Below are 14,889 nucleotides of genomic sequence, written 5' to 3' on the forward strand. Positions count from 1 at the left end.
CTCTTCTTTCTCCTTTTCCTAAACAGCCTGCATCTGTGGATGACATTATTTTGGATGTGCACTTTGCATTCTGTTGCCATGCACTTCTGGTGCATTTCACAGGAGGAGCAAGAGTCTGCAAGTGATCAGCAACGTGGCAGAGGGACCCCTGTTTCTTTTCTGCTTGGACAATGATGATGGGACTCTTGGGTGTAAGCAGAGCTGCATCCTTTCCTTCAAAGAAGTAAGCTAGACAGCATATAAATCTGTTGTATAACTCTCACCTGATATGCTCAAGAAAATGCTTTCATTTATTATCCTTCTCTGTTTCTCTCTACAACTAATTATGTACTATTACACTGGTATTCCCACTTCCCTCTTACCTGCTCAAATTCCAAGTCAGTACAAATCTTCCTTTATTGGGAGGTTCCCAATGATCACCTTCCTTTGTTCCAGTTGGAATTTTTGCCAGCATAGCACCTTACTCCAGTTTTCCACCTTCTGTGTCACTGGAATCCTGCCAGCTCTGTGTGTAGGATTTCAACTTCTGATGCCTGTACTTGTGTCAGTGCACTGATCACCACATTTTTTTCTCTCTGAAAGAGTCACAGCATTTTGCTTGTATCAGATTCAAAATCTTCTGCTGAGGTACCTTGTCACCATCAGCCTACAGAATTTTCCAGGGGGAACATAAAAGTAGCCCACAAGGAACCCAACCAGTTATGCAATTTCCTTTATACATCAAGCAGGGAGCAATTACGTGGTGACTCCCACAGGTGGTGGCACCCAGCATGGTTCAGACAGACTTTTGGGTTTGTTTGCTCCATAATCCATCTGCATTTCCAGAAACTCCTTGCCTAAATTATCAGAATAGGTTTTTTTGCTATCTAAGCCTGTTCTTCTGCTAAAAGCCTTCTCTTTTCTAAGTGTGTGGACTACAGAAGATTAAGCTTTTTCTGCTGTTTATGGAAAATGTCTGCTTAGTTTTTCCAGTATCATTCCAGTTACTAACTTCCTGTGTTTGTGACAGACCCAGTTATATCCAGTTAGCTTTCCTAGAAATGCAAATATCCACTATTTTAAAATACACTGGTTTTTCTATGCTTTCTTGGCTTTATTGGGCATATTAAGAGTTTTGGGGCAATTCTGTTTTTCCCTTAGGTCAGAGTTCTGATCAATTCTATCTTTTACTGACTTTTACAATCTAGACCTTCTTGCTTGTCCATAACTGATTCATGGTGATTGTTTTTTCATGGTTTTTTGAACGATTCTGCAACTTTTAGTTCCATTTGTGCTTTGTTCACCTATCAACACATCAATGTTGTGAACACGGAGAGAGGTTGTTAATGTCAATAAATTTTACCAAGTCAAACACTAACAAAACTGAAATGTTTTTAAAAATATTCAGCCTGTTGATATTAGGATTATGTTTTTCAGTTTTGGGTTTTTGTTTTGTTTTTTTCTTTTTTTTTTTCCTTCTTCATTTGGTTTGCAAAAAGTATTGAAATACCCCACACTTAGGTAATGAATTGCTGGAGTTGAAGTCTTCTTGAGGTTTTAATGTGTATTTAAATTGATTCAAATTTTCACCAACTATTCTTCTGTTTAAAATATATAATTAGTGCCTGATTGCTTCTCAGTTGTTGCTTTTATATTTCTCAGAATGTAGGTTTTGAGACATGCCAAATCAGTGTATTTTGGACTTACCCATGTAACTGTCTGATTAGCTGTGCCAGTTAGTGACTGGTGGAAATACCCAGTTCATAAAATCATGCAGAATATATTGCTTCACAAATTATCATATTTGGCTAGCAGTTTCCCTTTTTAAATTATGGATGATGGTCCATCTGGGAAGAAGCATTCCTTTCATCATGCCACTGTCAGGGTGGTGGCAAAATGTGCAGGAATGAGACAGAATCAGAAGTGAAGGAAACCTCAACACCTCTAAACAGAAATTCCTCCCCTGAGCTTTTATGTATTTCACCAAACATTTCCTTACCCCAAAAGTTGTGTTTCTTCAGCTGTAAGTGTGGCACATGCTGACAACTTGTTAGCTCAGTCCCTGGGACACTGTGTATTCAAATGATGGTCACATGCAGTCCTGTCACCCATGTCATAACATTCCAGGTTAGCTGATGCAGCAGTGCTGTTCCATGCTCCTGGTAAGCAATCCTGTCTCCAGTGAAACTGCAAAAAAAAAAAGCAGAAAGGAATCTCAGACATTCTGCATTGTGAGGCTGGTTCCAGCACAACTGCTCCTGAGAAAACCTGGTGGAATTTTTTTACTCTTGTTCTCTCTGTGAAGCTTTTAATTTCTGGTTGATTTTTGTTCAAAGTGATGCTACCTGACCTTTTTTAGCTTCCCACTCCTGCTGTAAAGTGGTACAACTGCAAAACCTATCTCAAAACCAAGGAGCAGAAAAGGGGACAAAATGGAACTAAAGATCCATGAGAAAATAATTTTTAAAAAGTCTCAGGTTCTATAGTGGGGATTTATCAGTGATATGTTTGTTACATCACAGAAACAAGAGCTGGTCAGTTGAGTCACACAGTGATGGAAAAGGGGCAGCACTGCAGGAGCTGGCAGAGGTGAGAGGTGCTTCTCCCAGGTGAGTGTTGTGACAATGCCTTGGGATGGGCCATGCAGTGCTGACTTCCTGGGAAGGAGCTGCTAGGAGTGTCCTCTGGTGAGTAATTCCTGGGTGATTCCATTTTGTGTAAGAACATCCAAACTTCGGACTCATCTTACATAAGATGAAGTAGCATGACTATTCAGTTCTTAAAGTACTTCTGGTACTGTGACCTTGTTACTTGCTCCTTGCACCAGAGGGGGAGAAAATTAACTGATCCCTATAAATATCAAGTTCTGTTGTAAGTGAAATACCTGTGTTTTAGAAGATAGGGATCCTGTAACTTCTGTAGGATCTTCATGCTGTTTCATAGCTATGCAAAGCATCTCCCCATCCCTTTTTGATGGATCATTAATACTGTTTCACTATTGTGCAAAGCATCTCCCCATCCACCCACCCGTGGACAAACCACCTATCCAGACATCCTGAAGCTTTGTGAGCCTGCTGGGAGTAGTAGCTGTGTCCTTCTTGTAGCCTAATTTAACATGTCCCAGATGTCTCTCCAGGCTGTTGTGGTCTATCCTTAAACCTCCACGGGCCAGCTCTGGTGGTGTATGGACAATTTTCTGGGAAGCTGCAGAGCTCTGCAAGGTGCCCCGGGCACTGTGTAAAGGAGCTGTGTCATCTGACACCTTAGCAGTGAGTTTCCACACATTATGCGGGGAGATTGAGTAATGAATTCCAAGGAAGGGAATGTCACTCAGAACTTCTGAAACGAAAATGCTAATCAGGGCTGTAAAGAGCAGGGGTGGATTGAGGTTCTTCTTGTATGACTATTTGTAGGTAATTAGTATGAAGTCATGTGGAGAAACTCCTCCTTTGTGCACAGTGTGTGCTGGAGAGAAGGTTCACGTCGTGCCGTGGGTTACTACAAGTTCCTAAGAGGAAACCTTGATTGGGGGGAAATATTTATTAGCATTTTTTCCTTTTCATCTGTAAATGTACCTGTGTGGCTACTCTATGCCCTTTGAGCTCCTCTATGATTTCATTTCACTCTGCAATCACTTAGTATAACGAAAAGGTCTTTCACCATCTCCCCTGCTCAAGTCCCCATTCATAAATGAATGCATATCACAGCTACAGATCACAGTAATCCTTTCTAGTTCTCAACTCATCCTGTAGCATAGCCAAAACCTTAAAAAACATATATATATGCTGAGTGTTCTGAAGTGCAGGGTCTGCAGATAGAGAGTGGGAATGCCCACTGCAAATTCCTGCTTTCCCCACTTAGTATCAAGATGTGTGCCTGCTTGACCTCTCCCTCTCCTAATAGTCTAGATGAGTAGAGGCCCCTAAGATAACTGGGTCCCAGATGTTCTTAAAATCAGTATTAAAATCAATACCTTGGGAATACCCTGTATCACAGTATTGAGTGATGTTCCTGTGAAATCCACTTAATAGTAGATTGCTTCAGCCTATATTTAATTATTTCCATGGTCTAAGCACACAGCCCCATGTCAAAGACTGACTTGCAGGTAGTTGCACTCTTGGAGTTGGTAGGTTGCAAAATGTGGTCTTGCCACAGCTGCCAAAATCAACTCAAGAGCAGCAACAACACTATTAACCTACATTCCTGTCACACAAACAAGCAAGCTTGTAGTGGGACACTTAGAAATGCATATCCCCTTTTGACCAGTGCAGTGCCAGTCTGCTGGCAAACACCACTTTTTAAAGTCCCTTGGGGTCAAAATCCCCCAAAAGAGTCACATTTCAAGCATTTTTTTTTCTGTTTCTTTATAAGACAAACTTAACTGCTGTTGTTTCCTGTCAGTGGTGGTAATGTTTACTCATTTCATGGTCTTCTTGATGAAGACTTTCAAGTTGTAAGCAATGTATCAATATGAAATACTATTATTGCATCATTTAAGGTCCTTTTCCTTATGGAGCAATCTCTTTGCTAGGACATTGCGAGGGTTCTTTGAGAGGTGTGTTTCTAAAAATACCTATTTAGAAACTTGCACCAAAAAGGGTCCTCCTTGTTTATCCAACTGTAACTTCTATGTTGTCTCTTGAGACTGATGAAAGGGAGAGATTGATGAAATCTGTAGGAAGATGAGTACCCATCAGCAGCTCTGCTGAAGCATCTGTCTTGTCTTTGGTGATATGGCTGCTGGTTGAAGCAGTCACTGCTAACAGAGTAACTGCAGGTTGTGGTTCACCTACCAGTGTGGACTGCAGCATTAATTATTTGGATGGAATAAAACGTATGCAGATTGTGAAATATCCCACCAGGACTCGTTTTTTAGAGGCAACATATAGTGGCTTATGAGAGGAGTTGTCTTGCTGCTGGTATGGTGATGGAAGAGCTTTTGTTATCCTCACAGACTAGGGCCAAACCCAGGACATTTTGTGGCATTAAGAATCTGAAAACCTTTTGAAAGTTCTTCTGTAGAGAATCAGGATGGCTACTGGAGCAGATTTCAAAACAGTGTCTGGATATGACTAAAATTACCTACTTATTATTTTGATCTAATTTCCTAAACTGTGACAACTAAAATGTTGTTATTTTCATGTAAAACACCAGCAGTGTTTCCTTTTGTAAACCATTTAACCTGGACTAGTACTACACTCACTGGTTCATTCCCTCAGGCATGTTTCCTGGCAAAGGAAGCCAACACCAAGCTGTGTCCGGGGAATCCCTGGGGGTGACAGAATCACAGTAAGTTGGGGGTTGAAAGGGACCTTAAAGATCATCTAATCCAACCCCCCTGCCAGAGCAGGTCACACAGGAACACATCCAGGTGGGCTTTGAATGTCTCCAGGGAAGGAGACTCCACAACCTCCCTGGGCAGCCTGTGCCAGTGCTCTGTCACCCTCACAGTCAAAAATTTCTTCCTAATATTTGTACAGAACCACCTGTGCTCCAGCTTATAACCATTGCTCCCTGAGAAAAGCTTTACTCAGTCCTCCTGGCACTCACCCCTTACATATTTATAAATATTAATGAGATCACCTCTCATCTCCAAGCTGCAGAGCCCCATCCCCCTCAGCCCTTCCTCCCCAGGAGATGCTCCACTGCCTCCATCACCTTGGAGGCTCTGCGCTGGACCCTTTCCAGCATTTCCCTGTCCTTCTTGAAACCGAGGGGTCCAGAATTGGGCACAATCTTCCCGAGGAGGCCTCATGCCATGCCCAGGTGACACCAGAGGTACAGTTTTGTCACGGGTCAGGAGGCGATGCCCTGGCTTGGGTGCTGTGGGTGACTCAGGGTGCAGGTTCAGGCCCTGACTCCCGTTTCCCCGCAGCGCCCCATGACCCTGCACCTGATGGCAGCCAAACCCCTGGAGCCTGCCTGGGTGGCAAAATTCGGGAAACTTCTCATCCCGCTTTACCCGCACCCCCCCGGGAGTAAGGAGATGTGAGAAAACATAAAAACAACCCAAAAAACCAAACCAAAACAAAACACACCGCAACTAACAAACACCCGCACCCACACGAACAATAACAAAAAAAACCACCCCAAGAGTCCCCTCAAATCGCTGTAACAGGGCAGCTGGCGATAGGAGATGGCGGCTCCCGCCCGTCAGCCGTAGCCGGCACCGCCAGTTGCCCGGGGTAAGGCGCCGTCTCCCTTCCCGCCTCCCTCACCCCCGCCGCCATGTCGTGTCGTGCCGCCCCCAGGGGCGCTGTGGCCCGGCGGCGGAGCCCATAAAAACCTGCGTCGGGGGCGGCCCGGTTCGTGTGTCTGTCTCGGTGTCGGTGTGTTCTCCTCCTGCCCCCGGCACGATGGCGCTCAGCGCCGCCCGCCGCCTCCTCCGCCCGCCCGGGGATCTGCTGCTGCTACTGCCGGTGCCATCGGGGCTCGCTTGCATGTGGGCGACCGGTGCCCGCAGTTGTGGCGGAGTCGGAACCGGCACGCCGAACCCGGTGGTTTACCTGGACGTGGGCGCTGACAACCAACCGCTGGGACGTGTGGTGCTGGAGGTAAGGGCGGCCGGGCTGCCGCGGGGGGTGGCGGTGGGACCTTGGGGTCGGTGCCCGGGCAGCCATGGGCGAACGGGGCTGCCGGGCATGGCGGCGGGTGAGAGGCAAGGTCACAGGGCAGCAGGGACGGGGCCGCGGGGAAGGGACAGCAGCCCCCGGGATCTGTGTGAGAAGGGCCCGGCGGGTTGTGGATATCTGATGGGGTGGCGGATCCTGGATGGGGTGGCCGGACCCTGCGTGGGGTGGCGGATCCTGGATGGGGTGGCCGAACCCCCTGCCCGCCCTTAGGGTCCCGCTCTTGGGCTGAGAGGGCGGTGAGGGGAGGCGAGCGGGGCGGGAAGAGGCCGGAGTGTGCCGGCGGTCGTGGATCATGGATCCTGCGGGAACGGGTGCCTTGTGCTCGGGGTGGAGGTGTCAGGGAGACCCAGCGGGAGAAGACTTTGAACCGCAGCGTGAAAGGTGAGCGGTACCGACTCCGGGACTTGCCATGGCCTTCGGGTAGCCCGTGGAGGTCTCCAGCCGCTCTTCCAGCTTCGTCCTGTTTTTATTTTTTATTTTTTTTTACTCCCTCCCCCCGCTTCCTGGGTGCTTCTCGTTTGATTTTTTTAATCTGCGGATTTCTGAAGTAGATTCTCCCGGAGCTCTCGCTCCATGCGCACTGCGAGCTTTGGCCAGAGGCGTCTGTGCCGGCAGCTGCAAAGCAGCGCGATGGCTGGAATCACTCTTTTAATTCTTGAGAAAAGACCTATAAATGCCGAGACTTTTAATTGCGGTGCACCAGGTCTCCTTAGGGCCAGGCACTCCCCTGGGAATAGATGCGGGACAGGAGTGCGGGAGGAGAGCAGGGCTGTGCTCCAAAACCACCCTCTGGAGGGGGATTCTCCCTGCCCGGTTGCTGCCTGCTTCCAGAATCCACCTTGGGGCTGTATTGATGGATTTCTTAAAATACAGTTCTTAAAGGTTCTGTCTAGAAGGGTTTCCCCTGAGGATAAAGTTCAATTCATCATTGGAAGCATCAGTGGATAAATCAATGAGGCACCAACAGCTCTCCTGTCCTCAGGAGGCAATGTTCGAGGGAGTCATAAGTAAAAATACTTATGCAAGTATTTTTAATTTTATAATTATTTTATATTTTTATTTATATTTTTATATTTTATAATTATGTTAGCATTTATTTTATAACTAACTGCACGTTCCTTATTCATCAGTGAGACCTAGTAAATGGTTGGATGGTATTATAAAAAAATAGCATCAACATCACTATATTTCTCGTGGCAGCATTGCACTGCAGTGTGAAAGATTTTTGGTAGGCCCAGTTTGCAGACTGTCTGAACGTATTGCAGCATCATCTGGAATCTTTGGCTAAGCTGTGGTCAGATTCAGCTGCAAATTACAGGTATTATAGGTGTAGATCATCCAAGGGAAGGAACATCAGCTTCTTGCCACAGCCATGCTGTTTCTAAAGTGTTTGCTGCTGGCCACCATCAGGCTGTGTGACTGGATAAAAAAAACTTTGGTCTGAACTGATGTGGCCATTTTTATGGTACATTCTCCAGGTGATTATACTACTGTAAGTTTTTTAAGATTAGTTAAAAAAGGTGCATACCAATCAGTCAGAAATTTTTGTTGTTAACAAACGTGCGTGTAACATCATGAGTCAGTTTTGATACCCAGTTTCTGCTCTTCTTTTGCTTTTGCCTTTTTTACAGTTTTCAACAGATGCCTCTCTTGGGGAGACTTTTATCTCTCCAGCTGTAGCCAAACTGGCTTTGATCCTTGGTGTCTGTTTTAAAGATTCTTCTTGGTTGTTGCTAAATTACTGTATCAATCAATGAAACTATCGAGACACTCATCAAGTTGCTCTTCATTGACTCACCAAAGTTGCATTGAAGAGATATTTTAATTACTAGGCAAGTGCTTGGAAAGTCTTAAGGTGCTCTTGGAATTTTGGTGGTGTGTGATTTCAGTTAGGGATCACTTTGGGAAGGGAGTTCAGGTGTAGCAGCCTCCCATGGAGAATTTTTTCTGTGTATTCATGGATGAGCTGACTTACATATTTGTTTGTGTATTTTTCTTTACAGCTGAAAGCTGATGTGGTTCCAAAGACAGCAGGTAAGGTAGCATCTCCAGAATTTCATACTTATGTATTTAAGGTTTAGGTTGTGATTTTCAAGAAGAAGAATATTCTGTCACCTTTTGGAAGCTGTTTCCATCTTCAGTTCCCATTTGTTAGATAGAGAAATACAACACTTTGTCAGAGCAGTGCTAGTGAGGAATTCTAATTTGTTCAAAAAGTCTCATGTTGTAATTTGTGTTAAGACAGTACAGTGCTTATGCTCAGTTATCAGTGGTGAATAAATATGTGTCTTAAACCACATAAATTTGCATTAAAATCAAACTACAAAGCAGTTGAGAAAGAGTAAACCAAAGAGATGCTGTCTCTGAAGAGTTTCCAAAGAACATACAGGGTTTTGTTTTCTCTGTAAGTAGCTGATCAGAGCACTCATAGTGCAAAGTTTTTGTTTTCTCATGTGCTTGTTTCTTCAGCTGTTTAGTGATTCTGAAAAACATGTACTTTCTATTAAATTCCCAGTAGATTAATACCCTTAGAAAAAGTATAATCATCACTATTACTGTACAGAACAAAGGCATAAAATGAAATCTTTGACACCCAAGTGGTGGATTTGGGGAGGGAAGGGGATTGGAGTTAAGATAGAAAATCAGAATAAAAGGGAGGTGAGATGGAAAAGCTTTGTGTTGGTACCAGGCTTTGTTTCCTTAGGTTTTTAAAACATGGAGACTACTAATAAACCATTAATACCTTCAATATACTGTACATTTTTTTAAGTATATAAACTTGGGACATAGTTGGTCCAGTTGTGTTGGATTATGTGTCATGTATGGCAACATCTTTTGTTTTCACAGAAAACTTTAGAGCTCTTTGTACTGGTGAAAAAGGATTTGGCTACAAAGGATCCACTTTTCATAGAGTGATTCCTTCATTTATGTGCCAGGTAATGAGGTTTTTTTTTTTACTTTTGCTATGAAATTAATCTGTATATTATTTATGTACTTTTAGAACCAGTTAGACCAGTATTAACATTGTAAGTGGCTCTGCTCAAACCTTTGCTAACTACAGAATAATGAAATGAGAGTGTGACTTGCATTTCTAATCTTTTTGCTCTGGCTGTTGCTTGGCACATCTTTTGTACAAATAAATGTAAATTATGGGTAGATTGTCTTAACCTAATGTAAGCCTTTGTGCTTTTGTATAGCAACATCCTTTAGTGTGGGGGGTGTTTGGCAGGATGACTCTTGCTTGAGGGAAGCCTTTGTGGGTAGAATTACAATCAACTTTGTGTTTTAAGTGAGCTAAGAAAACAGCATGTCCATTTTTTTTATTCCTAATAGAATAAACTGTTCACAATAGAGAGTGTGTTCTTGAAAAAACAGTAGGATGTTGTTTTCTGAACATCTTTGTAGTGTGGAGAGGGGGGAAACAACCAAAAGGGTTGGTTGGGGTAGACTTTTGAGGTGACACACTTGAAACTGATTTTTGTTTTGGTTTCAAGGATGAGTCTTTCAAAAATTCTGGATTAAAGTCAATGCACGTTAACAACAAAACCAAACACAGACAGAAAAAGCCTTTCTGAAAGCCTTTTTTCTACTGTGCTTGGCAGATGAGCAGGATTTCAGCTGCTGTATTGCACTGGATTGTATGGTTCCTCATGGTCCTTCCCTGTCTTCCCTGAAAAGAAGCTGAATTTCAACATAATTGCATCATGGGCTGGTTCTGTAAAAAATCTGAGATAAAGGATGTAGGAAATGTGCTTTATTTATTAACTGCTGACTGTGATGGTTCCCCCTTCTTGCTTTTTGTTTTTTGTTTTTTTTTTTTAAAGCTAAAAATAGAGCTGTCAGAAAGAGAGGCCCAAACCTTATGACCTATTTCTAAGAAGAGAAAGGAACAAATGGGCTATTGGGAACTTATTTTCTTGAAATGCAGACCAAGGTTTTGTGATGCAGGCAAAATGACAAAGTTTAGAAGCCTTGTGGGGGTCGGGAATATATAAATATAAGAAAAATAGAAACCCTCCTATCAGTTCTTCCAGGAATTTGTGAAGTTCTTTTTAAGTCTGCTCTCCCCTCCCTGTTTTGTCCCCACAAGTGAACCCAAAATGAAGATTCTAGGTGGCTGACCCTGTGATTCAGCAAGGTGATGAGCTGATGTTCATCTTACTGATGTTCATCATGATTACTTGGTAGTCATTAATGAAGTGGAAATACTGGTGCAGGTTTCAAGTATTTTAAAGTGAGAGGAAACAGCAGAGGCCTTTCCAGTTGGTGAGCTGGAGGTGATCAGCTGAGTCAGGCAGTTGGTATAACCTAATTGGAGGTCATCACACCTGGGATTTGGCAGTCACACACTACTGGGACTGTGTGGGAGCAGCTGTAACACCACCTGAAGTGGATTGCTCAAGATGGGACTGGGGAGATGAACAGCTCATGAAAGAAAAACTTTTTAAGTGCCATGGGTGGTGTCTCCTTGGGGAGAGGAGATGGCAGGTGGCTGGAGCCAGTTGTAGGATTTAGTGTCCACCCACCTTTGGGAGTCTCTGTGGATGTTTGTTTTTTGTTGGTTTTCTGCTTTTTGTGTGTTTGACCTATGTCAGGTGGTAACATCTATTCCAGCAAGCAGCATAAAGCTGAGGGAAGTTTAAAATAGCTCCAGTGTAGCAGTTAAACAATAAAACCCAGAAAGAGAAAATAATAATAATAATAATAATAATAATAATAATAATAAAGACCCTGCCCAGTACTTACACCTGTTAGAAGAAACAGAGAGCAAAACAAAAGAGTTCTCAGGTCTTCCCTATGGTAATGAATCTGGGTGGTTTTTTTTGGAGACATTGGAGGTGTTTTTTGTTTAAGTTACTGCTATTTGTTGCAAGGATGGTAACACAGCAGGGTGGTTGTTGGAGTTATGGGTGTTAGTTGGAGAATTATCAGCAAAATCTGGAGCAGAACTTTACTTACAGCTTGATTGTATCTTCATCTCTTTATGTGGTTTTGAATCCTTGTATGACAGTACTCATTTTTAACCTGAAGAAAATTTACTGATGTTATTACCTTTAAATTAGAGCAAATGAGTCTGTTTTCATCATTGCTTTTGATGTAAAATGATACTCATGTGCTTGTAAAGTTAATAAACATTTCTGTTTCAGGGTGGCGACTTTACAAATCATAATGGAACTGGTGGAAAATCCATTTATGGCAGTAGATTTCCAGATGAAAATTTCATACTTAAGCATGAAGGACCAGGTAAATAAACATTCTTTCTACCTTCTGATGACCATAACCTGTAATGAAGATGCTGTACAAAAAAAGAAGGCAGCCTGTAAGGGGTGACATTTCCACTCTTGCTTAGTGTAAGAGGGGCTGTGCAAAATAATGTGTGGAGGGGTTATATTTTACTTAGAAACTGTGCAAAGTGAAATTACTCCTTTTATTTTCCTCTGTCATAAGTTGTAGACTTGAATGCTTCCTTAGATGATTATGGCAGAAGTGAAACTGGGATTTTTTTTTACTTACTGAACAGCACAGGGATGTCCTTTGAAGCTCAAATCAAGAAAAAATAAAGAAAAAGCCATGCATAAGAACATCTGGTTGGCTTCTGTAGTCTGTCTTTTTCAGATTGTTCCTTCCACATCTCAGGAAACCACTGCTGCTATTTAAGCACAGTGGAGGTTACCTGATGATAATCATATTCAGGACATGTACAACTAATTACATTACCAGCATTCTTGCTGTGGGCTGTAGGGAGGCTGGGCTGGAGGGAATAGTCAGTGACAAGAGCTTGGCATTAAAAATCATTTGGAAACAATGTAAAACCATCACATCTTGGCTTTAATCTAAATGTTCACACGTGTTACACCAAGCTAATAAGCTGCTGCCTCTCTTCTAGGTGTTCTTTCCATGGCCAATGCAGGACCCAATACAAATGGGTCTCAGTTCTTCATCTGCACTGCAAAAACTGACTGGTAGGTTCTTGGTCCTGCATCTGAACCTCATGAAATGATGCCTGGATCTGGAGAGATTGGCTTTTCTTCTGTTTGTGGGTTGATGGTTTTTTGCTGCTTTGTTTTGGGAGGGTTTGGTTTTTCATTTCCAAATTATTCCTCTCGCAATGGAAAATAAATTGTTCTGTGCTGCTTGAGGGAGGAAGAGCAGAGGGTAACAAGGCCATCATCCCTCATAATCCTTCTAAAGTCCAGAGGATCTCATGTCACTGGTAGAAAAGTTGTGCCTTTTCCATAGTGCTGATAAGCAGATGGGAGCAGTTAAGATCAGCAGCTTTATCTTCTCTGAGCTGGGTTTGGTCTTTATGTTGTTTATTAAAACTACCTTTTATTTGTTTGTTTTGCAGGCTAGATGGAAAACATGTTGTTTTTGGGCATGTGAAGGAAGGGATGGATGTCGTGAAAAAAATTGAGAGCTTTGGTTCCAAAAGTGGAAAGACCTCCAAAAAGATTGTCATTACTGACTGTGGCCAGCTGTCCTAGCCTCTCTCCCTGCCCTCCAGGGCAACTTTAATGCTGTGAAAAATCAATCCCAAGAAGCCCCAAACATTTCTGATCCCATGAATAGCACCTGTGGAACTTTTTTTCTATTTAACTTGGTCCAACTTTTATACTCACATTGAATAATATCGATTAAAAGCATAAAGCAATATCTGAAGCATGTTTTAACTGAGCTGTGTTGGTAGTCACACTGGTCAGGTAAGAGCCCCACTGTGTTCTGGAAGAAGCCATGTGGTCACTCTGGGCATATCTGCAGCATTGATCCTTAGTTTTTTGCATGTTTCAGGTGTTAGACTTGGTGGTGGAGTTGACAGCTGAGTAGCTGGGGGTTGGATGTAAATTGAGAAACATTTTTTTTCCTTTGGTGCTAACATCTATTCTGTTGTTGATCCTAATTTTGAAAAAAATTATTTTTAAGTAGCATACACCAAGGCTGTCTGCACTGTGACTGTCAGACATTTTCTTTATGTCTCAATGTAAGTCTATCCAATGGGATTAATTATATGGTTGTGGGTTTTTTAAAAAAGGAATTCTGGTTTGGTTTTTTGTTTTGGTGGGTTTTTTTTTTTTTGGGTAGTCTCAGACCACTGTTTAAAATTGAACTCTACCTTACCTTGCTTTGACTTTTGGGTTAATTATATTGTCTTAGGTCTAATTAGCCTACTAGAATAGGGCTCTGTCTGGGCAATATGAGCACAAATTAGCCAGAAAACCATGGGATGACTTTATTATGCAACTGTGAACTTCCTTAAAGTGTGGTTCTGCTCTGAGATCTGGTTCTGTGAGGAGCACAGCACAGTTCTCAAACAGCCAATTTTTGCACTTTGAGAATACAGAGTATAGTGAGCTTGCTTGAGTGAGAAATGGGTTTAATTGTTGGTTTTTTTGTGTCCTGATGGTCTTGGGAAGTCAGCCCACCTTTGGGTTATAACTTGGGTTATGATTGCTTCTCATGCATCATCAAGAGGTCAGAACTGGTCACCACAAAGTCAGTCACAAGGCCTAACTGGTGCAGCAGGATCATTGTTGGTGGGGTTGGTGCATGAGAAGGAAAGAATTCAGCCAGTCAGATAAACACATTTCATTTGTATAAACTGGTGTGTGGAGTGCTTGAGCACTGACAGGTGTTGGAACCTCACAACATCACTTCTGGAATCATTAAAGCTTTGGGGAAAAAGCTCTCGACTGTTTTTGTGCAATAATCTTGTTCCTGAGGAGAAAAAGAAGCTGTGATGGCTCTCTTCAAAATGTGAATTTACTTCCATTTCATTCTGATAATATGTGAGTTTAAAATGTTTTGCACTGGATTTTTTTTCCCACTAAGGGCTGCATTCTTGTGTGTGCAAGGTAGTATGCAGAGTGTAATTTTGCAGAAAATGGAATTGAGAAGCTTTTTATTCTTTCCACTCTAGCTTGTTTCATCTTTCTTTGTCATACTTTTTAATTATTAATTTGTGCTGGTTTGACTTACCTCACTTTGATAAAACAGTGATTATTTGTGTGTGTGTGTGTGTATCCTCAAATTTGTACATGAAAAATAATTAAATACAGTTCTACCACCAAAGAAGTCTGGTTGTTTCCTAAATGTGGCTTTATACATCTAGCTAAAAGGTGTGTGAGGAGCTGAGACCTGTCATGTTTACTCAGGCTGTTCCTTTCCCCACACCTGGTGATGGGATTGACCCAGTGGCATCCAGAAACTGGTGTTGTTCAGAGGTACATCCAGCAAGAGAGAGGGAAATGGTCCCATGCTTGGCCTCTTACTGATGAATTTC

At 42.6% G+C, this 14,889-nt stretch overlaps 1 protein-coding gene across 1 annotated transcript; it reads left to right on the forward strand.

Moving 5' to 3' along the window:
• Positions 1 to 6,103: 6,103 nt before the first annotated feature.
• PPIF (peptidylprolyl isomerase F) lies at positions 6,104 to 14,681 on the forward strand. Its single transcript, XM_071748296.1, has 6 exons — positions 6,104 to 6,533; positions 8,615 to 8,645; positions 9,459 to 9,547; positions 11,759 to 11,855; positions 12,499 to 12,574; positions 12,961 to 14,681. The coding sequence occupies exons 1-6, from the start codon at positions 6,336 to 6,338 to the stop codon at positions 13,094 to 13,096; spliced, it is 627 nt and encodes a 208-aa protein (XP_071604397.1). The 5' UTR covers positions 6,104 to 6,335; the 3' UTR covers positions 13,097 to 14,681.
• Positions 14,682 to 14,889: the final 208 nt, after the last annotated feature.

Source organism: Heliangelus exortis, chromosome 7 (genome assembly GCF_036169615.1).
Source record: "Heliangelus exortis chromosome 7, bHelExo1.hap1, whole genome shotgun sequence".
In the NCBI taxonomy this organism is placed as follows: Eukaryota; Metazoa; Chordata; class Aves; order Apodiformes; family Trochilidae; genus Heliangelus; species Heliangelus exortis.

Coding starts and splice junctions, on each gene's coding strand:
- PPIF (XM_071748296.1), top strand. CDS start 6,336: ATGGCGCTCAGCGCCGCCCGCCGCCTCCTCCGCCCGCCCGGGGATCTG. Junction 6,534..8,614: donor TGGGACGTGTGGTGCTGGAG/GTAAGGGCGGCC, acceptor TTTTCTTTACAG/CTGAAAGCTGATGTGGTTCC. Junction 9,548..11,758: donor TTCCTTCATTTATGTGCCAG/GTAATGAGGTTT, acceptor TTTCTGTTTCAG/GGTGGCGACTTTACAAATCA.